The sequence below is a fragment of the Corylus avellana genome, chromosome 3 (genome assembly GCF_965113065.1).
Source record: "Corylus avellana chromosome 3, dhCorAvel1.hap1.2, whole genome shotgun sequence".
Taxonomy (NCBI): Eukaryota; Viridiplantae; Streptophyta; class Magnoliopsida; order Fagales; family Betulaceae; genus Corylus; species Corylus avellana.
The window spans coordinates 28,415,639-28,434,101 of NC_142492.1; the positions used below are offsets into that span (position 1 = coordinate 28,415,639).

At 36.1% G+C, this 18,463-nt stretch overlaps 1 protein-coding gene across 1 annotated transcript; it reads right to left on the reverse strand.

Moving 5' to 3' along the window:
- Window positions 1-4,720: 4,720 nt before the first annotated feature.
- On the reverse strand, window positions 4,721-15,085 carry LOC132173978 (vesicle-associated protein 1-2). The gene is made up of 8 exons (XM_059585692.2): window positions 14,734-15,085; window positions 14,574-14,644; window positions 14,172-14,253; window positions 13,964-14,079; window positions 13,713-13,877; window positions 13,559-13,609; window positions 5,876-5,953; window positions 4,721-5,454 (listed from the first exon to the last, which is right to left on the reverse strand). The coding sequence occupies exons 1-8, from the start codon at window positions 14,783-14,785 to the stop codon at window positions 5,338-5,340; spliced, it is 732 nt and encodes a 243-aa protein (XP_059441675.1). The 5' UTR covers window positions 14,786-15,085; the 3' UTR covers window positions 4,721-5,337.
- Window positions 15,086-18,463: the final 3,378 nt, after the last annotated feature.

Consider the following 18,463-nt stretch of genomic DNA (forward strand, 5'->3'; position numbering starts at 1 on the left):
ATATGCAAATATATATATTAATATATTACTAAAAATGAGTTTTATAAATTTAAGTATGCATATTTGTAATTAATTAATATATGTTATATAGGTTACTTAATATTTATATGTATGTATATTAGTTAACATACTATCTAGTTAGTTCATAAACTAACATAATATCTAGTTACTTAATATTTAGGGTTAAATGCAATTTTGGTATTTGTGGTTAGGCCCAAAATCAAATAGACCTCCCGATTTCAAAAAGTGTCCAAAGTGGCATATGTGAAAATTGAAAAGACACACTTAGTACTTCTGTGACTCTGTCCATGATCTATCTAAATATTTAACGAATCTTCACGTCAACACCTGTAAGATAGTGACACGTGTCTAATGCCACATATTGATGCCAAATCAAAAGACTAGATGATATGGCATTATATCATAGGTGGCACCTATACTTTTGATGCAACATATGCTGCAAAAAATAATTAAAAAATAAAATAAACTTAATAATTGAAAAAATAATAACCCCAATTAACAAACTTAATAAATAAATAAAAAATTATGGCGGGTTGGGGTTGGCTAGGCCATAGAGGCTAGCCGGCCACCCCCATTTTTGTTAGGGGGTGGCTTGGCTTGAGCCACCCCCCAATGGCCAGCCATGGGGTGGCTTAACCGCCCCCAACTTGCAAAATGGGGGTGGCTCAGACACCCCTAAGGGCCTAATAATAATAAATAAATAAATAAAAATTTATAGGGTTTGGGTGGCCAATGCCACCCTTAGGCCAAACGAGTAAGGGTGGCAAAATGGGTACCCATACACGACCCGATTATGACCCTCGGGTACCCGTTACATGATTAGCCTATACCCAGACACGACCCGTTTAGCTAAACGGGTAATCGGGTTTGACACGATTATGACACGAAAATAATCGGGTAACCCGACACGACCCGTTTTACCCGTTTAAAATAACTGGGTATAAACGGGTAGACACGACCCGATTACCCTAAACTATAAATTTTTTTTTAAAAAAAAATTAAAATTCAAAATTTTAATAATAATACTAATACATCAATATAGTCAATGCAAAAAATTGAGTTCTAAGAGATTAAAGGCTTTAATAAAGGATAAGAAAAAAAAAAAATTGGAAAGTGACCGACGACCGTAATTGACAAATTGTACTCCAAAATAAATTACTAAACTCATAATTTCACCTAAACTTAAAAGTTAAAAGTTAAAACAAGTAAGTTCATTTATTAAAATAGTCCACTTATAATTTAATCCCACATGTAACAAAAGTGTTAAAAAATTAATTTGAACAAAGATACAAATTCTCAGACATTTTTTTTAGCATCCAACCCTGGGCCAAGACTCAATATTTTTGAATTCCATGAGAGCCATAGAAGACCAAGACCCTTATTTAATTGTGCAAATACATTTATCAAAATGTGTAATATAGTAGAATAGTTATAATTTAAGTGATTGTCATTTTAGCAACGACAAGGTAAAGTACAGTAAAGTTTTTCTAAAGATCACAAATTTGCTATCCGAAACAAACAATGGCATCAATGCTTAGGGAGTTCTTCATTAGTAGACATTAGAATTTCATCTGTAGTGTTTTACATGCATGGGCCAGCAATTAATTGAGTTTTTTTTTTTTTTTTGAAGCAAAATTAATTAATTGAGTTAATTAGCACCAATAATTCCATATCATTAATTTTTGTATATATAGTCCAGTACTGATCATCCATGCCTATCCTCTCTTGTCATCATCACTAGACCACCTTTTCCAGCTCTAATAGACTAATACAATACAATGGGAGAGTGAGAGACCGAGTGAGAGGGAGTACGGGTGAGGGTTAGACTGATTTTTTGTTCAAAAAAAAAAAATCTCGTGAGTGAGTGAGCTGTGAGTCGTCTGACTGAGGACAGTCCTCACGCGAAAAAAATAAAAAAATAAAAAACCGGGTCTGCGGGTCCAAAAAAAAAAAAAAAAAGCGGGTCTGGTGGGTCGACCCACCGACCCATCAGACCCGCACAGTAATCGTGTCTGACGGGTCGACCCGCCAGACCAGCACAGTAATCGTGTCTGACGGGTCGACCCGCCAGACACGAAATTTCCGGTTCTTAATCGGGTAGACCCGATTACGACCCGAACCTGATTAGCCCAAACCCAATACCTGTTTTTTCGTGTCGTGTTCATGTCGGGTTCGCGGGTCGTGTCAAAATTGCCCGCCCTACAAACGAGGGTGGCTCGGCCACCCTATGGTTGGCCATTGGCAAAAATGGGGGTGGTAGACCACCCCCTATAGCCAAAATAGGGTGGCTAGCCACCTTAACCCTCTAGAATTTATTTATTTATTTTTAAGTTTGTTACTTGGATTATTATTTTTTCAATTATTAAGTTTAAAAAGTTTATTTTATTTTATTATTATTTTTAAGCATATGTGGCATCCAAAGCATAGGTATCACCTATGATATAATGCCACGTCAGCCAATTTGCTGATTTGGTTTTAATATGTGGCATCCGAGACAAGTGTCATCATTTTAAGTATGTTGAGGTGTAGTTTCGTTAAATTTTTGGACGGATCATAGACGGAAGTACTAAGTGTGTCTTTTCTATATTCATAAGTATCACTTGGGACACTTTTTGAAACCGATGGGTCTGTTTAATTTTGGGCCTAACCACAGGTACAAAAATTGGATTTAACCCTAATATTTAATAGCCTAACTCAAGCTCGAGTTGAGCCCGGCTCGGCTCGAATAAAATTCTCAACGAGTCGAGCTTGCCCGAGCTTCCAACGAGCTAATCTTGAATACACATTTCATAGCTCGGATCAAACTCAAGCTCAGTTCGAATAAGCATCTTCGTAAATGAGCAAATTTTGAAATCCTAAAGCTCATCTCGGCTCGATTACAGCCCTACACCTCCCATCTATAAATCTCCACTCACCATTGGCACTAGGCAATGTGTTAATTTAGAAAAAACGTTATACGAACTCTCTTTTTTATATTTTTAAGTGCTTATTCTCTAATGTGACAGTTACCACGTAAGCTTTCCATTACAATATTTTTTAATTTCAACTGTTTATTCTTTTTCTCAAACTTTCACATTAAAAAAGAAGCACATGAGAGTGCAAAAAAGAATTCATGTAGCATTTCTCACTTGTTATACGAAGCAAAGGAATGGTAAATCATATTAACTTATAAAAATAATATCACTTTTTCCTCTTTGTGTTCTCTTTTGCATTAACAACCCGACTTGATTTTGAGAGGTGCAAAATTCGTATCCTTTTGAAAGCCCAGTCGAAGTATGATTTGAAATGTTAGCCAAAGATCTGTCCAGCGATCAAACGCCAGATGCTCAATTTTTCATGCAGAATACAAGATCAAGACTAAAATAGTTGGTGGCTCAGATTAATTGAACTGCCCACCCTAAAATACCCTCCCAAACCTAAGAGAATCCTCGTCAAGCTCTTCATATTTAACATTTCTTTAAATTTTTAACAAAATTCATAAAAAACATTATTTATCAAATTCTTTATCCGAAGTTAAATTTAACATTTATTTTAACTCCTCTCTAAATATAAAGACACTAAAAGCAAAAGCCATGGCAGTTACATTTATTAATGAAAAATAATATTTAATTAAAGTAGATAAATATTTAAAGAGTTTGATATTTAGTAATTTTAAAAAGTGGCTGGTTAAATTAAAAAAGAAATAATAAAAAATAAAACAAAATAAAATTTGAAGTTAAATTTAGAAAAATTTTAAAGAGCTTGATTGGGAATGCCTTGAAACCCCATTTCCCTAAGCATTCACAATGGGCTCTTTATATTTAGTTTTTCTCCAAAAATCTATCGAAACTCATGAAATACCAATTTAACAAGCTCTCTTCTCTACTTTATATTTAACTCTTGTTATAGATGCTCTTACATTCCAAGAACCAGAAAGTAAAGATATGTATAAAAAGTTTGATATTTAACTCATTTTAAAAATAAATCTCTTTGATAAAGGTAACTTTTTCATTTAGCTTTTATTTGAAAAGTCCATTGTAAATGCTCTAATGTGGCCAAAAACAATTTTAAAATTCTTTGACCCATCATTTGGAAAAGATTAATGATATTTAGTATATTACTTTACGATTGCGACATAGCTTAAATGATATGGTAATGGTAATGAAAATCAACACTTAAATTATTATTTAATCCCACATGCTTATCCGCACCATACCAACTTGCATATCACATTTCATTTCTCTTTCTTTCAATAGGCCTTAGTTCTCAACTCTCAAAGGCAAAAAATTAAATTTAAAATAATAATAATAAAAACATTACCACCTTAGTACAATTAGGCCTCTAAATTATTATTTTTTACAAGTGCAATATTATTAAGTTGTATGACAATTGTTTAACAATATACTAAATGACATTACTCTTTGAGGAAATATATTCAAACAAGGCATGCACAAATACTTGAGCCGAGAAAATTTTCGAGCAACATAACGTCATAGCCAAAGTGGCATTTGCTAATAATGCAAATGCATATTGCATAGAGAAATGATTGGTTTCATTCTCCTACACATCTCTTATTTATCTCCGTACAAAAAATGTGCAAATTCACCATTAAATCCGACATTCCATATGTGGTCTCACAGACTCGATGGTAAATTTAAAAATAAAATAAAATAAAATAAAATAAAAAAAAATAAAAAATAGTTAAAACAAAAGATGTGTATGAGAATGACATATCTTCATCACATATAAGTGCTCCAAGATGAACACCAAAGATGAGTTTATAATTTTCAGTTGCACAAGTAGCAGATGAAGAGAAAGTGGAGAAACGAGAGGGAAAAGAACAAGTTTTGTTTCAAAATGATCTCACAAGCTCTATAGAAAGCAGTACAAAGGCTTACTTATACAGGGAATCTTCTGTACCTGCAAGTTTTACAGAAGCCCCTCTTGTTTCAAATCTTCTGTACCTGCAAGATTCTTGACACTGATCACTAGTACCATTGTCAGAAGGTCCAAAAACTCTAGAGTTGTAGAAAAAAATAAACAAAGAAAATATATTCCTCTTAAGTTACAAAAAGAATGCATGTTACCAAAAAATGAGTTACTTTGATAGTCAAGCAACTAGGACCATCCTCTCAAACAAAAAAACAAAAAAAAAAAAAAACTAGGACCATGACTGCACCTAAACAAGTTTACTACTTCCACAAAGCTAACAACCAACAAAAGCATCATCACCCTTGGCGAGTTTCTTTCTTTTCCTTTCATTGTATTTCTTCAATGAACAGGAACAAAAAGGAAATCGAGGATAATATATGCAAAAGATATATAGCAGGCACAAGCTTAAGTCTTCTTCAAGAGATACCCCAAAATTATGCCAAGCAATCCGATCAAGACGACAAACAGGAGGGAGACACCAATACCGCCATGATTTTTCTGGCCTTCACGTCTCAGCAGTTCCTACACATTGTAATCTTTGTGAGACGAGAGATTCCAACCGCTCAAAGTTAACAGTATTTCATGAAAAATTGCTACTGCAAATATCAAAAGCACACCCACATTTGCTGCAGCAAGAAACTTCACAAATTTCAAATGGAACTTTCACATAGAAAAACAAATAACAGCCAGTCTTTTTCAAATTGGTTTTTAGAAGGAAAAACAAAATAAAAAAGATATCCAATCTCATATACTTCGAAATTCTGCATATCATGATAACAGCACAACTTAAATAAGAATGATCAAATATTTCTCAAAGAAATCATAGACACTTCAGTATAGAACAAAAAAGTTACTGCAAACCAACCCCCTGCCCCCCACCGAAAGAAGAAAAAAGAAAAAGTAGTTATAGCTCCATCAAAATGAAGTTGCAGTCATAACTCACCAATTCCTGACGAAGCTTGTTATTTTGTTGAATCGCATTGTTCTTTTCCTCTGTAAGTTTTGAAATGAGGGCTCTTGCCTGCAATTATTTCCAGAATCATCAATCATGAATAACGTTTCAGCACTTGGTAAGCTTATGAAGATGTGTATTACACATCAAAAGAAAAATGAATATCCAACTGTGGCAAAGCAGCAGAATTACATGCAATATGGCAAAGTATTATGCAAAAACAATACAACCAAGTATCTTGCGACATCTGAAGGAAATGAAGCGATTCAGAAGGGAAGTGGAATAAAAAAAGTCTCGTCAAAAAAGAAAAACGGATGGTTGGAAATAGGAAATATTCAATGCTTTTTATCGACTGTTTTCCTAAACTTTTAACAGGTTGTTCCTATCTCAACCCAGATCCATTATCCATGCAAGCTAGTCAATAGGTAAGAAAAACTACAATCAGAAACACCTATTAACCTGTAAATGAGAGGGGCTTATCTCTGTATTAGACCTACTCGAACTCAAACTCCTAGAGATAATGCAGAGGATGATAAGCATCAAGAAGAAGACTTATGATAGGACTCAAACTCCTAGAGATAATGCAGAGGATGATAAGCATCAAGAAGAAGACTTATGATACCTATAGTGTTTAAACTTGTATTGTATTGTAGAGTTTAAAGTAGTATTGACTTGTAACTCTTTCTTGGCTATATATACAAACACTGCTGCATTAGTTGATGTAGGCAGCATTACACAAAATCACTTAGAGAGAGACGCATTGAGATTTGCAAGCAATGAAAGCATTCCAGCCCCCAATGAAAGCAATTACCGGCTCTCTTAAGATGTGGTGATGTAGCTATTGATGAAGGCACCAAGATGATCACTCTCGCAGAAAGCAAGAATTATTGCCAACTATCCAAGAAGTACACACCACTAATCAAAATGTGGTGTCCGTGATAAACCCCATCAAATTTTGACAAGCTAAAAAGATCAGGTGGAGCTAAAATGATAGCAGCTGAGGGACCTTACAAACGAAGGACATTAGTCATTAGTCAATGATAGTTTCCTCAACGGTCAGTTCATTTCCTCCCAACAAGTTTTTCTTTTTTCAGTTTTTTTCCTTGTCTAACAATACTTCAGAAACGATTTTATTGAATATGAATAGTCATGTTCATTACATATGCATATTTCTGTATAAAGTAATCTTTGGAGCATGACCAGTTAGTTCTATGTTTAAAGTAAATATTCTAAAAGAAACCAGTTATATAGAGGTAACAGACCAATATATGCTTGTGAAACCAAAATTCAATTTAAGCTTCTCTAATAATTTGTTCAGCTATTAATATCAAAGTGAACTTTGTGAAGACTGTAGGAACAGTAAAATCTTGTTAGGATATAAACAAACTTCTTTTTATATATAAATAATCGAGATATCATTAAAAGCGTAAAGCACCCCATGAGAAAGTATACAAGAGAAGCCACCTAGTTAGCAAGGACAGAAAGAATAAGAAAATCATAATAACTAATCAACAAAAAAGAAACAAAATCAGTTGTCAAAAGATACAATATGTTGAAAAATAAAAACTCAATCTCCTCCAAAGTCCTCTCACGGTCCTCAAAACTTCTATCATTTATTTTCATCCATAGACACCACACAAAAGGCACAAAAGCACCATCTTCCACATAGGAGTACCTCCGAGTGTTGCTAGAATCCACCAACAAGCAGACAAATCAACTACTCACATAGGCATAACCCAAGACAACCTAAATCGACTGAAGAAAACATTTCAAATGGCACAAACAACCTCACAATGAAGCAGAAAGTGATTTATAGACTCCCCATTTCTTTTATACATACAACACCAATCAACCGCAATGACGTGCTGCTTCCGGAGATTATCCATGGTAAAGATCATTCTTAAGCCCACCAGCCAATCAACAAAAAAATGCCACCCTCAACAGAACCTTAGTCCATGAAACACTTCACCAAGGGAAACAAAAATAGTCATGGCAACCATGACACTGTAGAAGGATTTAACACCAAACAACCCTCTCTTGGAAAGAGACCCACCACAACTTGTCCTCCCCTTCCCGTCTCATTCTCGCTAAATACAACATCAATAAGCACGAAACAGGCTTCCATCTCCCAATCATAAGCCGCTCTAACAAAGCTCACGTTCCACTACTTGACACCTCCAAAAAAATTCCAAGTGAGCCAACCAACGAGAGGAAATAAGGACATGAAGTACGTAGGTAAGTTGGATACAATGCTCTTGATAAGGGTAATCCTACTACTCTTAGACAAATACAACATTTTTCAACTAGCCAACCAACGTTCTATCTTCTTGATAACATTGTCCCATATATGCTTGGCCTTATAGGATGCCGCAAAAGTGGACAGAAATTTGCTACAAACTGGTTTGTAGCTAATTCATGCAAATTCATCTAATAAGTTGACATGTGTCCCATAGCTATTAAAAAAATATGTGAGAAGCACATGTTTAAAAATAACACGTGCTTCTCGCATGTTAAGAGACACATAACACTTTATTAGATGAGTTTGTATGAATTAGCTACAAACCAGTTTGTAGCAAATTTTTGTCCCCCAAAAGCCAACCCAACCGCATTATCAACATCTCCCACAAGAACCAATTCCAACTTGGCTAAGTTCGTCTTCAAATCCGACATAGCTTCAAAAAGTAAGAATAAGCTCTGTAAATTACGAAGATGATTAGGGGAAGTGATCTTTCTAAGTCACTAACAATTTCTACCTTCTTTATACTCTCCTCAAGACCTAATCCCCACACGTAGCTCCTCCAAAAAGATCTTCTTCTTCCTTTCTACATTCCTAAACACCTCCCCATTCCATCTCTTTAGGTCAACTTCTAAAGCCTTGAGCTTGCTAACTAAAATGAAGCTAGGAGTGCCTCGGAAAAGATAAGAATCCCACTATTGTTTCACCCTATCTACAAAGCCTTCAGACTTTAGCCACATATTTTCAAATTTAAAGGGCCTACTACCCCTATGAAAGTCACCACATTCGAGGAGGATCAAAAAATTATATGAGCAAAGTTTTGGGAGCCTCCTTTGTGACACGCCACGAAATTGGGCTACCCACTTTGAAGAAACTAGGAATCTATCAATTATTGACCAAGAGAGAGTCTTTCTCGAGTTTCTTCCCTTGATTTAGTGAAGGAGAGATGGATAGAAGGCTCTGTCCAGTGAATTCCAGTAGTGCAAACGCCCAAGTGTGAGTGCCCCGATTATTTGACAAGGTAAAAGTTTTGCCCAACAAAAGGGAGGTCCATCAAGCCCAAATCAAACATGAAATCAGTAAATTCCACCATAGCTGGGCATAAACGAGGTTCACCCAATCTCTCACAAGGCAATCTGATAACATCAAATCACCCCCAATGCAACAAGGCAAGTTCCACCAGCTGAGTAAGCCAGCCAACTCATCCCAAACAAGCCCTTTATCCCTATCAAAATTAGGGTTATAGACACCCACAAAAGCCCAAGTGAAATGATCCTCAACATTTCAAAAGGTGGCAGCCAATGATAACTCCCCCACACGCTTGTCAATCTTCTCCACCACCCTCCTATCCTACAAAATCAAAACACCACCTGAAGCCCCCTCTGGAGTCCAAACAACACCAATCCACATGATGACAACCCACAAACTACGCAATACACACAAAATTACGAGACATGACTTCAAGCTTGGTTTCTTGGAAACAAACAATGTCAACCTTCCACTCTCTGAGTAAATTCCTCACCATCAAACACGTATTCTCCTCATTCAACCCGCTCACATTCCAGGATAATAGTTTAGGCTTCATGGAAAAAATTGATAACTAAAGGCTTGAACACTCACCTTTTGAACCATAACTAATGGAACACTTGTCTTCTCTACTTCCTACTACCTTTGTTCCCTTGTTCAAATCTAGGGGCAGAGCCATGCTGCCTACGGCATTCTTTGGCTTCAATTGCTATCAGAATAGCCAAAAATTGCCCCTCAAAACCGTCACACAAGACCACCACAAGCCGATGGATTTCCGTTGCTAAATGCACTACCCAATCTGAGCACTCAAGGCTTGGGCCCCTAATTCCCCAACATAGTAAAGAGAAGAGCTTAGAGGGGTGCATAAAGAGGCCTCCACCCCCATTGAATAGCTCCACAACTCCATTACCCCCATCACACCTCAAATCCATTCTAGCCAAAGCAATCAACACGGATCCATAACCTCCCGAATCATCCCCTATTCCTGAGGAATAGCAAGGGGCAGAGGGACAAAACTGTGGCAATGAAGCCACCTGGTGGTGGAGTGAATCCAAGCTGCCCACCCCCTCCTAGCCCCAAGGTTAAGGTGCCAGCTTCTAGGAGTGGTGGAGAGAATGGGTCAATGATCTCTAAAACAAGTTGACCCAACACCAACAACTCCTGAGATTGGTGTAAAGAGTGTTTTGGCAAGCTCTGAAATGAACTGAAGTTCGCTAGTCGTCATCGCTACTACCTCAAGACTTGAACCACCAGCATTTGTCCTACCCTCCACCTCCAACCTAGGTTGAAGCTCGACGATCGGACCAACAAAAGTGTTGGAAGGGATAGAGCCACCAGGGGTGTAGGTCGGCGCTGTTGGGTCACCGGGCTGACTCGCTCCCGTGACCTCCTTAGGGCCAAAACCCGTATCCTTCTTTGAGTGCAAACACTACCCCTTACATGTAACCTTCTCGGGCCCAAACCTAAATCCTTCTTCAGATGTGATACTTGCCCCTTACACAAGCCCTCGAGCTGACCCAATACCCAAGCTTGGGTTTGAAAGCAAACTTTGGTCGAGATCCGTCATAGCCCATTGGAGCCTTCCCTTTTGGGTCACAAGCCTTAAGCCTCTCACCAACCATCAAGCCTTCAACTAAACTAGACCTTGAGAAATTTGGGCACAGGACTCAGTAGGCCACACGCACAATGGCTCAGGCCCAAGTCCATTCATTTTAAACACCTCACCACATACCTTTTAAAATGGAGTAACGGGTTTCTGAAGAAGCGCACTTTGAGCCTTATATCAATATGAGCTTTGTCATTACTTGAAGTTTCTTCTTCGCACTTTCTCCAATTTCAGACGCAACATCAGAGCCATCTAGTCCCGTCAACATCAACTACTCCTTTAATGCATGCATTTTAGGGAACACGGAACCGCCCTTTGACGCTAGCGAAGACTCTGCCTCCTAAGCTGGAGACGTTGGAGGAGCCTTATCCTTAAACGACAGCAAACGACAGCACCTCTGCAAAACTTCTCTTCCCTCTAATCTCCGCCATGGCTTTAATTTCCGAGGTCGATTTTCTACTTACGCCACCGTGAATCAACTAAGAAATTCACAACCACTCAACTCCAAAGCAAAAGATCTCTAGCCTTTGGCATTTCTCCCTTCCAGCACGATGATGAAACCCCTTCCTCTACCACAAGTAGGGGTTTAATACTAACTGACATTTTATCTATGCGTTGTGTTTATTCTTTTCTTTTCTTTGAACAGAAGAGAGAAGGGAAAGAATTGTGTACATATAGTATCTTATTCAAGACTTACTACATGGAAAATTTTTGTGCCATACTAAAATTTTGTTAGCATATAAACAAAACTTCCAGTACAATCAAAAGAGAACTCGGTAGGACATTGTACTCTTTCTCAAAACCATAGTAAAGTAGAGTTTAAACCACCACAATCATAGACTGACTATCTATGCATTGTGTTTGTTCTGCCCTTTTTTAAGGATAAGTTCACCCATGTGGACCAGAATTACAAGCATAAGCTATAATCACAGATCCTCACAATAAAAGAAAGATTATACCAGTGTTGTAATTTATGTTCATAACACCCACAAGAATTTTACTATGTTATCTCAAAATCAGACAAGCACGTATATATACCAGATAAATAGTCATAAAGCATATGCACCTTAAAAATCCAACTACTTTTTTTGATAAGTCAATGCACCTTAAAAATCCAACTACAGCTCAAGTTTTTTTCTCCTTTTGGGTAAAAGGGGAAAGATCACAATCAACTTAGACAAAGCTAAATTGGAGAGAGAAAGGGTAATAAGCGGGACCCAGAAACCTATAACTTTCAAGCAATTGCTGACTAGAAGAAGAAGCAGAACATTTATAAATCCAATTTTACTCCCGCTTCTTACCGATGTGGGACAGGGTGAAACCTTTTTTTTCCTTTTTTGGGTAAAAGGGGAAAGATAATAAATTGGCTTAAGCGAGGCAAAATAGGAGAGAGAAGGGCAATACGACCCATAAACCAATAACTTCCAAACAATAGCTAATTGAAAGAAGCGGGATGGCGCTTATAAACCCAATTGTTAGCTGATATTTGATAGGGAAAACCATTTTTTTTTTCTTGGTAAGAAATGAAAGATCACAAAAAATCCAATTTTACTCCCACTTCTCACCGATGAGGGACAGGGTGAAACCTTTTTTTCTTTTTCTGGGTAAATTGGTTTAAGCGAGGCAAAATAGGAGAGAGAAGGGCAATAAGCAGGACCCACAAACCAATAACTTCCAAACAATAGCTAATTGAGAGAAGCAGGATGGCGCTTATAAAACCCAATTGTACTCCTGCTTCTCACTGATATTTGATAGGGAAAACCATTTTTTATTTCTCTAGGTAAGAAATGAAAGATCACAAATCAGCTAAGGGGAAGGTGAGAGAGGCAATTATTAACTGGAAGAATAAGCATGGCACTAATAAACCCAACTATACGCCTGCTTCTCACTGATGTGGGACATGAGAAAACCAATTTTTCTTTTTCTAAGTAATTGGGGAAAGACCACAAATCGGCTTAGGCGAGCTGAATAAGAGATAGAAGAACAATAAGCTGGACCCAATAAAAGTCAACATCAACCCAACTACAACACAAGTTACTTCACACAATAAAACACAACATAATCTATGTACGTTAAATTTTTGATAAAGCATTTCATGTTAGGTCATCAAAGAAAAAGCACATATAGATCTGTATGCTAGTGAGTTTCACAGGATGAGGGCATCACCTTAAAGAAAAGGAAGCAAAAAGTGAAATGTTTACTTTCAATATTTTCTTCTCAAAGAATGCAGTCCAACAGCAGAATATTGTCTTTGAAATTAGAAAAGAAAACGAAAATTGAACATGGAAAGAAGGAACCCCAGTTACAAATGATCATTACAGCACAAATTACGTCTCTTGCTGAAGCAATTATTGAGTTTTCTTGTTGGAAGGTGGTTGAGGATCAAAGCAATTGACAACAATGACAAGGGTTATGGAAACTAATGGTAACATTTTATCCGTAGAATCTTCATTGTAGAAGAAAGCACTAGCAATACTACCACAACCCATCATGAGTGTGCAATTTATGCTGAACATGTTGATGAATTAAGCCATATATTCTTATTCATAGATACTGTTTACTCTAGAGCTTAAGCTAACAATTCTGTAATGAATCTAGCTAATAAAACTGTAAATAGCTCTTGCTTAGTACAACAGTTATTTAATAAACAGTGTAGCATAGAGTAAGACAGACATATGACCCTTCATATCGAAAACTATGACCTTTACAAACAATGCAAGCCCAGAAAGCTATCTACTATCTGAGAAAGACACACAAGGCACAAACAACCACTCTGAGAGAAGACTTTTTTTTTTTCCTTGGTTACCTCTGCAGATTTGTCTTGAGGCTCGAACTGTTCAAGAGATGCTCTTGTAGCCTGAAAATCACCAATGAAAGACAATGCAATCAATGTTCCCATGGAAATAGAGAATAACACTATAGTCCTGCACCAAAACATTGAAAACTACTTAAGCACTCACAGCAGTGAACCCAGAACCATTCGAACTTCCATTCTCAGAAACATAACCCCTTGGCGAAGACCCTTCTTCTGACCCTTCTGGTACCGGAGAAGGTGGTTGGGGTGGAGAAACATAAACCACTCTCAATTTGCACTCCTCAACCACATGTCCAGCCTCCTTGTTGAACTAAGAAAACCCACTTCCATAATTATAAAATTGAACATAAACCTCACAAATTCATAAGAATCTGTAGCAATGCACAAGATCTTTACCATTTCTGGGGTAATATCTTTGGGGGTTACACCATCGTTTACTTTTACACTCTGAAGGAGAAACTTGTCCTTGCATTGCAAATCAAGAGGACCCTCCTTCTGTGATTGCATTGTAACTATATCCAGACCAAACATTTGCAGATCAGCAAATAACTATCAAATCCTGACCAAACACAACATCAAATAACAAAATGATCGCTAGAGGCACCTATAACATCACATGTGGACCGTGGCAAGACGATTCCGGTGTTCGGACGAACACAATACTTCTTCGGATTCGTCGTTTTCACCTGCCCATGACCAATTCATATGAGAAAAGAAAAACCTTTAGCCAAATCCACATTTTCAATTCGAAATTTGAATACTATTCCTTTGTTATTTCGATTAAAAAAAACAAAAGTACAGATAAACTAGGCCGAAAATTAATTACATTTATGCTTAATTGAATTGATTTATTTGTTTTCGCGGGTCCCAAAATTATGAGCAGTACAAGTCAGACTTCCAATCTCCACTATTTTCCCACATTTTCTCAGCAAGCAAACAAAAATTACTACTTCACGCAACAAAGCAAGCAAAATTTTAAATTGGAAAAAATAAATAAAAAGATTACCTTGAAAGCTACATAATCATCGGTCTTATTTGACAGCTGAAGCGAAGAAGAGATCTGTCTCTTCAATTCAACTAACGAAACAAAACAAAAATAGAAAGCAATGAGCATAGAAAAAAAAAAAAAAACAGATCCGTGAGAGAAGGATGGCGAAAATACTCACAGGGGAACTTGAGTTCGAGCGGTTCGATGCCGAGGAGCTCTCCCGTGCTCATCTCCAAAACAATGGCTTGATAGATTTAAAATTTAGCTTTCAGAATTACAAAAAAAAATTAAAAAAAAAAAAAAAAAAAAGAGTAGTTTTTGGAGAAACAGAAAGGCTGGGTGATGGATGATCGGGGGGTAGGTGGGGAAGAAAGAGATCAGGTGAAAACAAGATGGGCGGAGAGATCGAGAGGGGTTCCGGAGAGGTTGCCTTCTCTGTGTTTTCGGTAATTCGCCTTTCTCTTAAATACTTCACTGCTATTTTCAAAGAGAGAGAGCGAAGTGAACGTGCGTGGACGGATCGAAGGAAACACTTTCTCTACCAAACTGTCTTTTATATATATATATAATCCCACGCATCCCAAATTTTCTTTTTAAAAGCTGATGACACCTTATTTAGAAATTAACTTTCAAAAAAAAAAAATTTGAAATACGTATCACTCCTTTTAATTATATATATATTATTGGCTCCCTATCTTTATCGATAGCGACACGTTTGAATTTGCAGTCAGATGTACACTTCAAAAAAAAAAAAAAAAAATTAGGGAATATTTGGTTTATTTTAATAATTTATTTTATAAATTAATTATTAAATTTATGAACTTGTAGTAAATAATAAATTTCACAAATTAAATAGTTGATCTATTAAATTTGTAGAAGAATATGGGTCAAATATGAAAAACTTATCGACTCCTAACAAAAAAAAAAAATTAATTGTGTGATTTGAAAATAAATCTTTTGTAAAGAAATCATAATTTGTTAAAATGCCGTCACAAATGATACATTTTTTTCACAATTTTATTTAAAATTACACTTTTAGACTATAAAATTGGTGGGCAAACAGACTTCCATTCTTTAAAGTCTTGTTAGATATAATTATAATAAGGGAAATGACAGTGTTATTTTAGTGTTATTGTCGTGTCCTTTTACTTTTAAGTGGATATTATTTTTAAAAAAATAAATAAAATAAATAAAAAGTCATCTTATATTTAGCATTTTTCTGTTCAAATACGTCTTATATTTCTTGTTGACATCAAAGATTGAAAATTTTAATACCTACATAAATGTAAAGTGAGGGTGTTTGTTAAGGGCAACTTAATTGTTTCTTATGCTTTTTTGTCTAACTTAACCGTTGTTTAGATGGAGGGAACAAACATAGATCAAAACTTCAAAGCACGGTTGCACAAATTTCAAGCTTTGGGAAAAATGTCAAGTCATCCTTGAGCCTTCACTTTATATTAAATTGATTTCTTCAAAGTTATCAAATCACTCCCTAAAGTTCACATCATTACAAAAAGCTTCATTCCATCATTTTTTGTTAATTTATTAACCGTATTGAGTGACATAGGACTACTTGTAACGCTCTCAAATTTGGCCTTAATCAGTCTGGTAGAGTTACTGACAATTACCCAAATTCAGCTAACCGGTAACTAATTGGGGGATCGTCTCTCTAAGCATAATCAGAGTAGATGCATAGAAAAGTGAAATAAATATGAGGAATCTAAAAATCATAATAAAAGCATACACTATCCTCGAATTTTAGATATAGAGCAACTAATAGAAATACAAATGATCTGACCAAACCTGATAACAACGAGTAAGTCTCTATCTCAACTTAATAAATCCAAAGTGGCAATCTCGCCACTATCCTCATCCTAGAAAGAGATTTCTTACAAGATGCAATAACTGCATAAGTCTAAATACTTAGTAAGTAAATTTCACAGTTGAGTATGACATAAGCCAATTATTAAAGAGCAAAAATAAATGTGCAGCTTGACAATAATTTAAAAGAAGTATTGTCTATATTTCAAAACCGAGGTTGGGTTCCCATCATAGGTGATTTCACTTTATAGACCTTAATCCCATTCCCTTAGATGTCTTGTAAATCATTTCCCTTGCAAGGCATTTTGTTAGCGGATCCACCAAATTTTGAATAGATTTCATATATTCAAGGATTAACTATCATTAGATCTCACAATTTTGATTCCAAGAATCACACCGGCATCTCCCATATCCTTCCCTTCAAAGTTAGAAGAAAGAAATCTTTTTGTTTCTTCAACACATTGTAGGTTACTACCAAATATTAACATGTCATCTACATACAAACAAATGATCACACCATATTTATAATACATTTATTTGCATCATTCACTCTAAATCCATGAGATAAAATAATTTTATCAAATTTCTCGTGCCACTGTTTAGGACCTTGTTTTAAACCATATAAAGATTTAATTAATTTACAAACTTTATTTTCATTTCTAGGCAAAACAAACCTTTTAGGTTGTTCCATATAAATCCCTTCATCTAAGTCACCATTTAAGAAAGCAGTTTTTGCATCCATTTGGTGAACAACTAAATGATTAATACAATAAGAGAAATTAAAACTCTAACAGAAGAAATTCGAGCAACAGGTGCATATGTATCAAAATAGTATGTCACTTCTCCATACCCTTTCGCCACTAAACGAGCTTTAAACTTATTAATGGTACCACCAACGTTACGTTTTTTTCTTAAAAATCCACTCATATCCTATTGCTTTTGAACAATGAGGTAAATCAACTAATTCTCAATTTTGAATGGAAACTATTAATTCCATTTCAGCATCTATGGCCTCTTTCCCAAAAACTACATCTTGCGAGGGCGTTGCTTCTTCATAAGATGAAAGATCATTCTCAATATTAATTATAAACTTAATTTCCTTCTTTACTTCATTTCTATCACCTTCTACACGATAGGTGAGAAAATTTGGTCCATAAGATGTTTCTTTTCTAGGCCTCTTACTTCTCCTTAGTTCGAATTCATTAGGATGTCCAACATTATCAATATTATAATAGGAGCACTAATAATATTATCCGGCATCTCAAGAGCATTGTGTAGCAACACACCAAAGTCTTGAATCTGGCATCTCAACTCCCGCAATATGACTATCAAGAGTGGTGGTTCAATGGTCCAAGAAAATTTTCAAGTGGTCAGGACATGTATTAGGGCGTAGGTTCGAATCTCAGCAATGGAGAATCCCCACAAATGCCTGATTAGTATTAACTGCCTTGGATTCTCATTGATACAGTAGAGCTGGGTCAAGCTATGACTCAGTCAGATTTGAGGGAACGTCTGCGGTTCCTACCAAATGAGAATGAGGCATAAACCGGCTTCAAATAAAAAAACAATGTTTTTTGCAACACAATGTACAGAGATACCAGGGACAATAAACTTCCTAGAGCTCCATATGCCCGAACATCAACTAACCCGAAAATGGGTGTCCACAATCATGCCGGGACAACCAAGGGGACATATACTCCCTGGTACTTTTTTTTTTTTGTATGAACAGCCTATGTCCATGTCTAGACTTCAGCTTTTGCACTTGTCTTTTCTAAAGCAACCCCAACTCCCGAAAACATAAGAATAAGTGTTGAACACCGAATGAACCAATTCTAAAAACCAAACAAAATAACTAAATGGATCCTTAATTGTCTAAAGAATTTATTTATTTTTATTATTATAAACAATATTACCTAAAATTGATATGAGTTCAATTCTAATTAGATGTGAATCTTCGATTCCAATCTATGATCCATCATGTCCATGATCATGCTTTGCTTGTTAGTAATATTTTTACCTTTCAACTTTATTATAATCAATAGTTGGTAATGAGATGCAAAACCAACATGCACCTACACAAGAACTAA

Excerpts from the sequence above, each read along its gene's own strand:
- LOC132173978 (XM_059585692.2), bottom strand. The coding sequence starts at position 14,785 with ATGAGCACGGGAGAGCTCCTCGGCATCGAACCGCTCGAACTCAAGTTC. Across the intron at positions 13,878-13,963 it reads AAGATATTACCCCAGAAATG|TTCAACAAGGAGGCTGGACA; the intron begins GTAAAGATCTTG and ends GGGTTTTCTTAG. Across the intron at positions 5,954-13,558 it reads CTCAAGACAAATCTGCAGAG|GCAAGAGCCCTCATTTCAAA; the intron begins GTAACCAAGGAA and ends AAATAATTGCAG.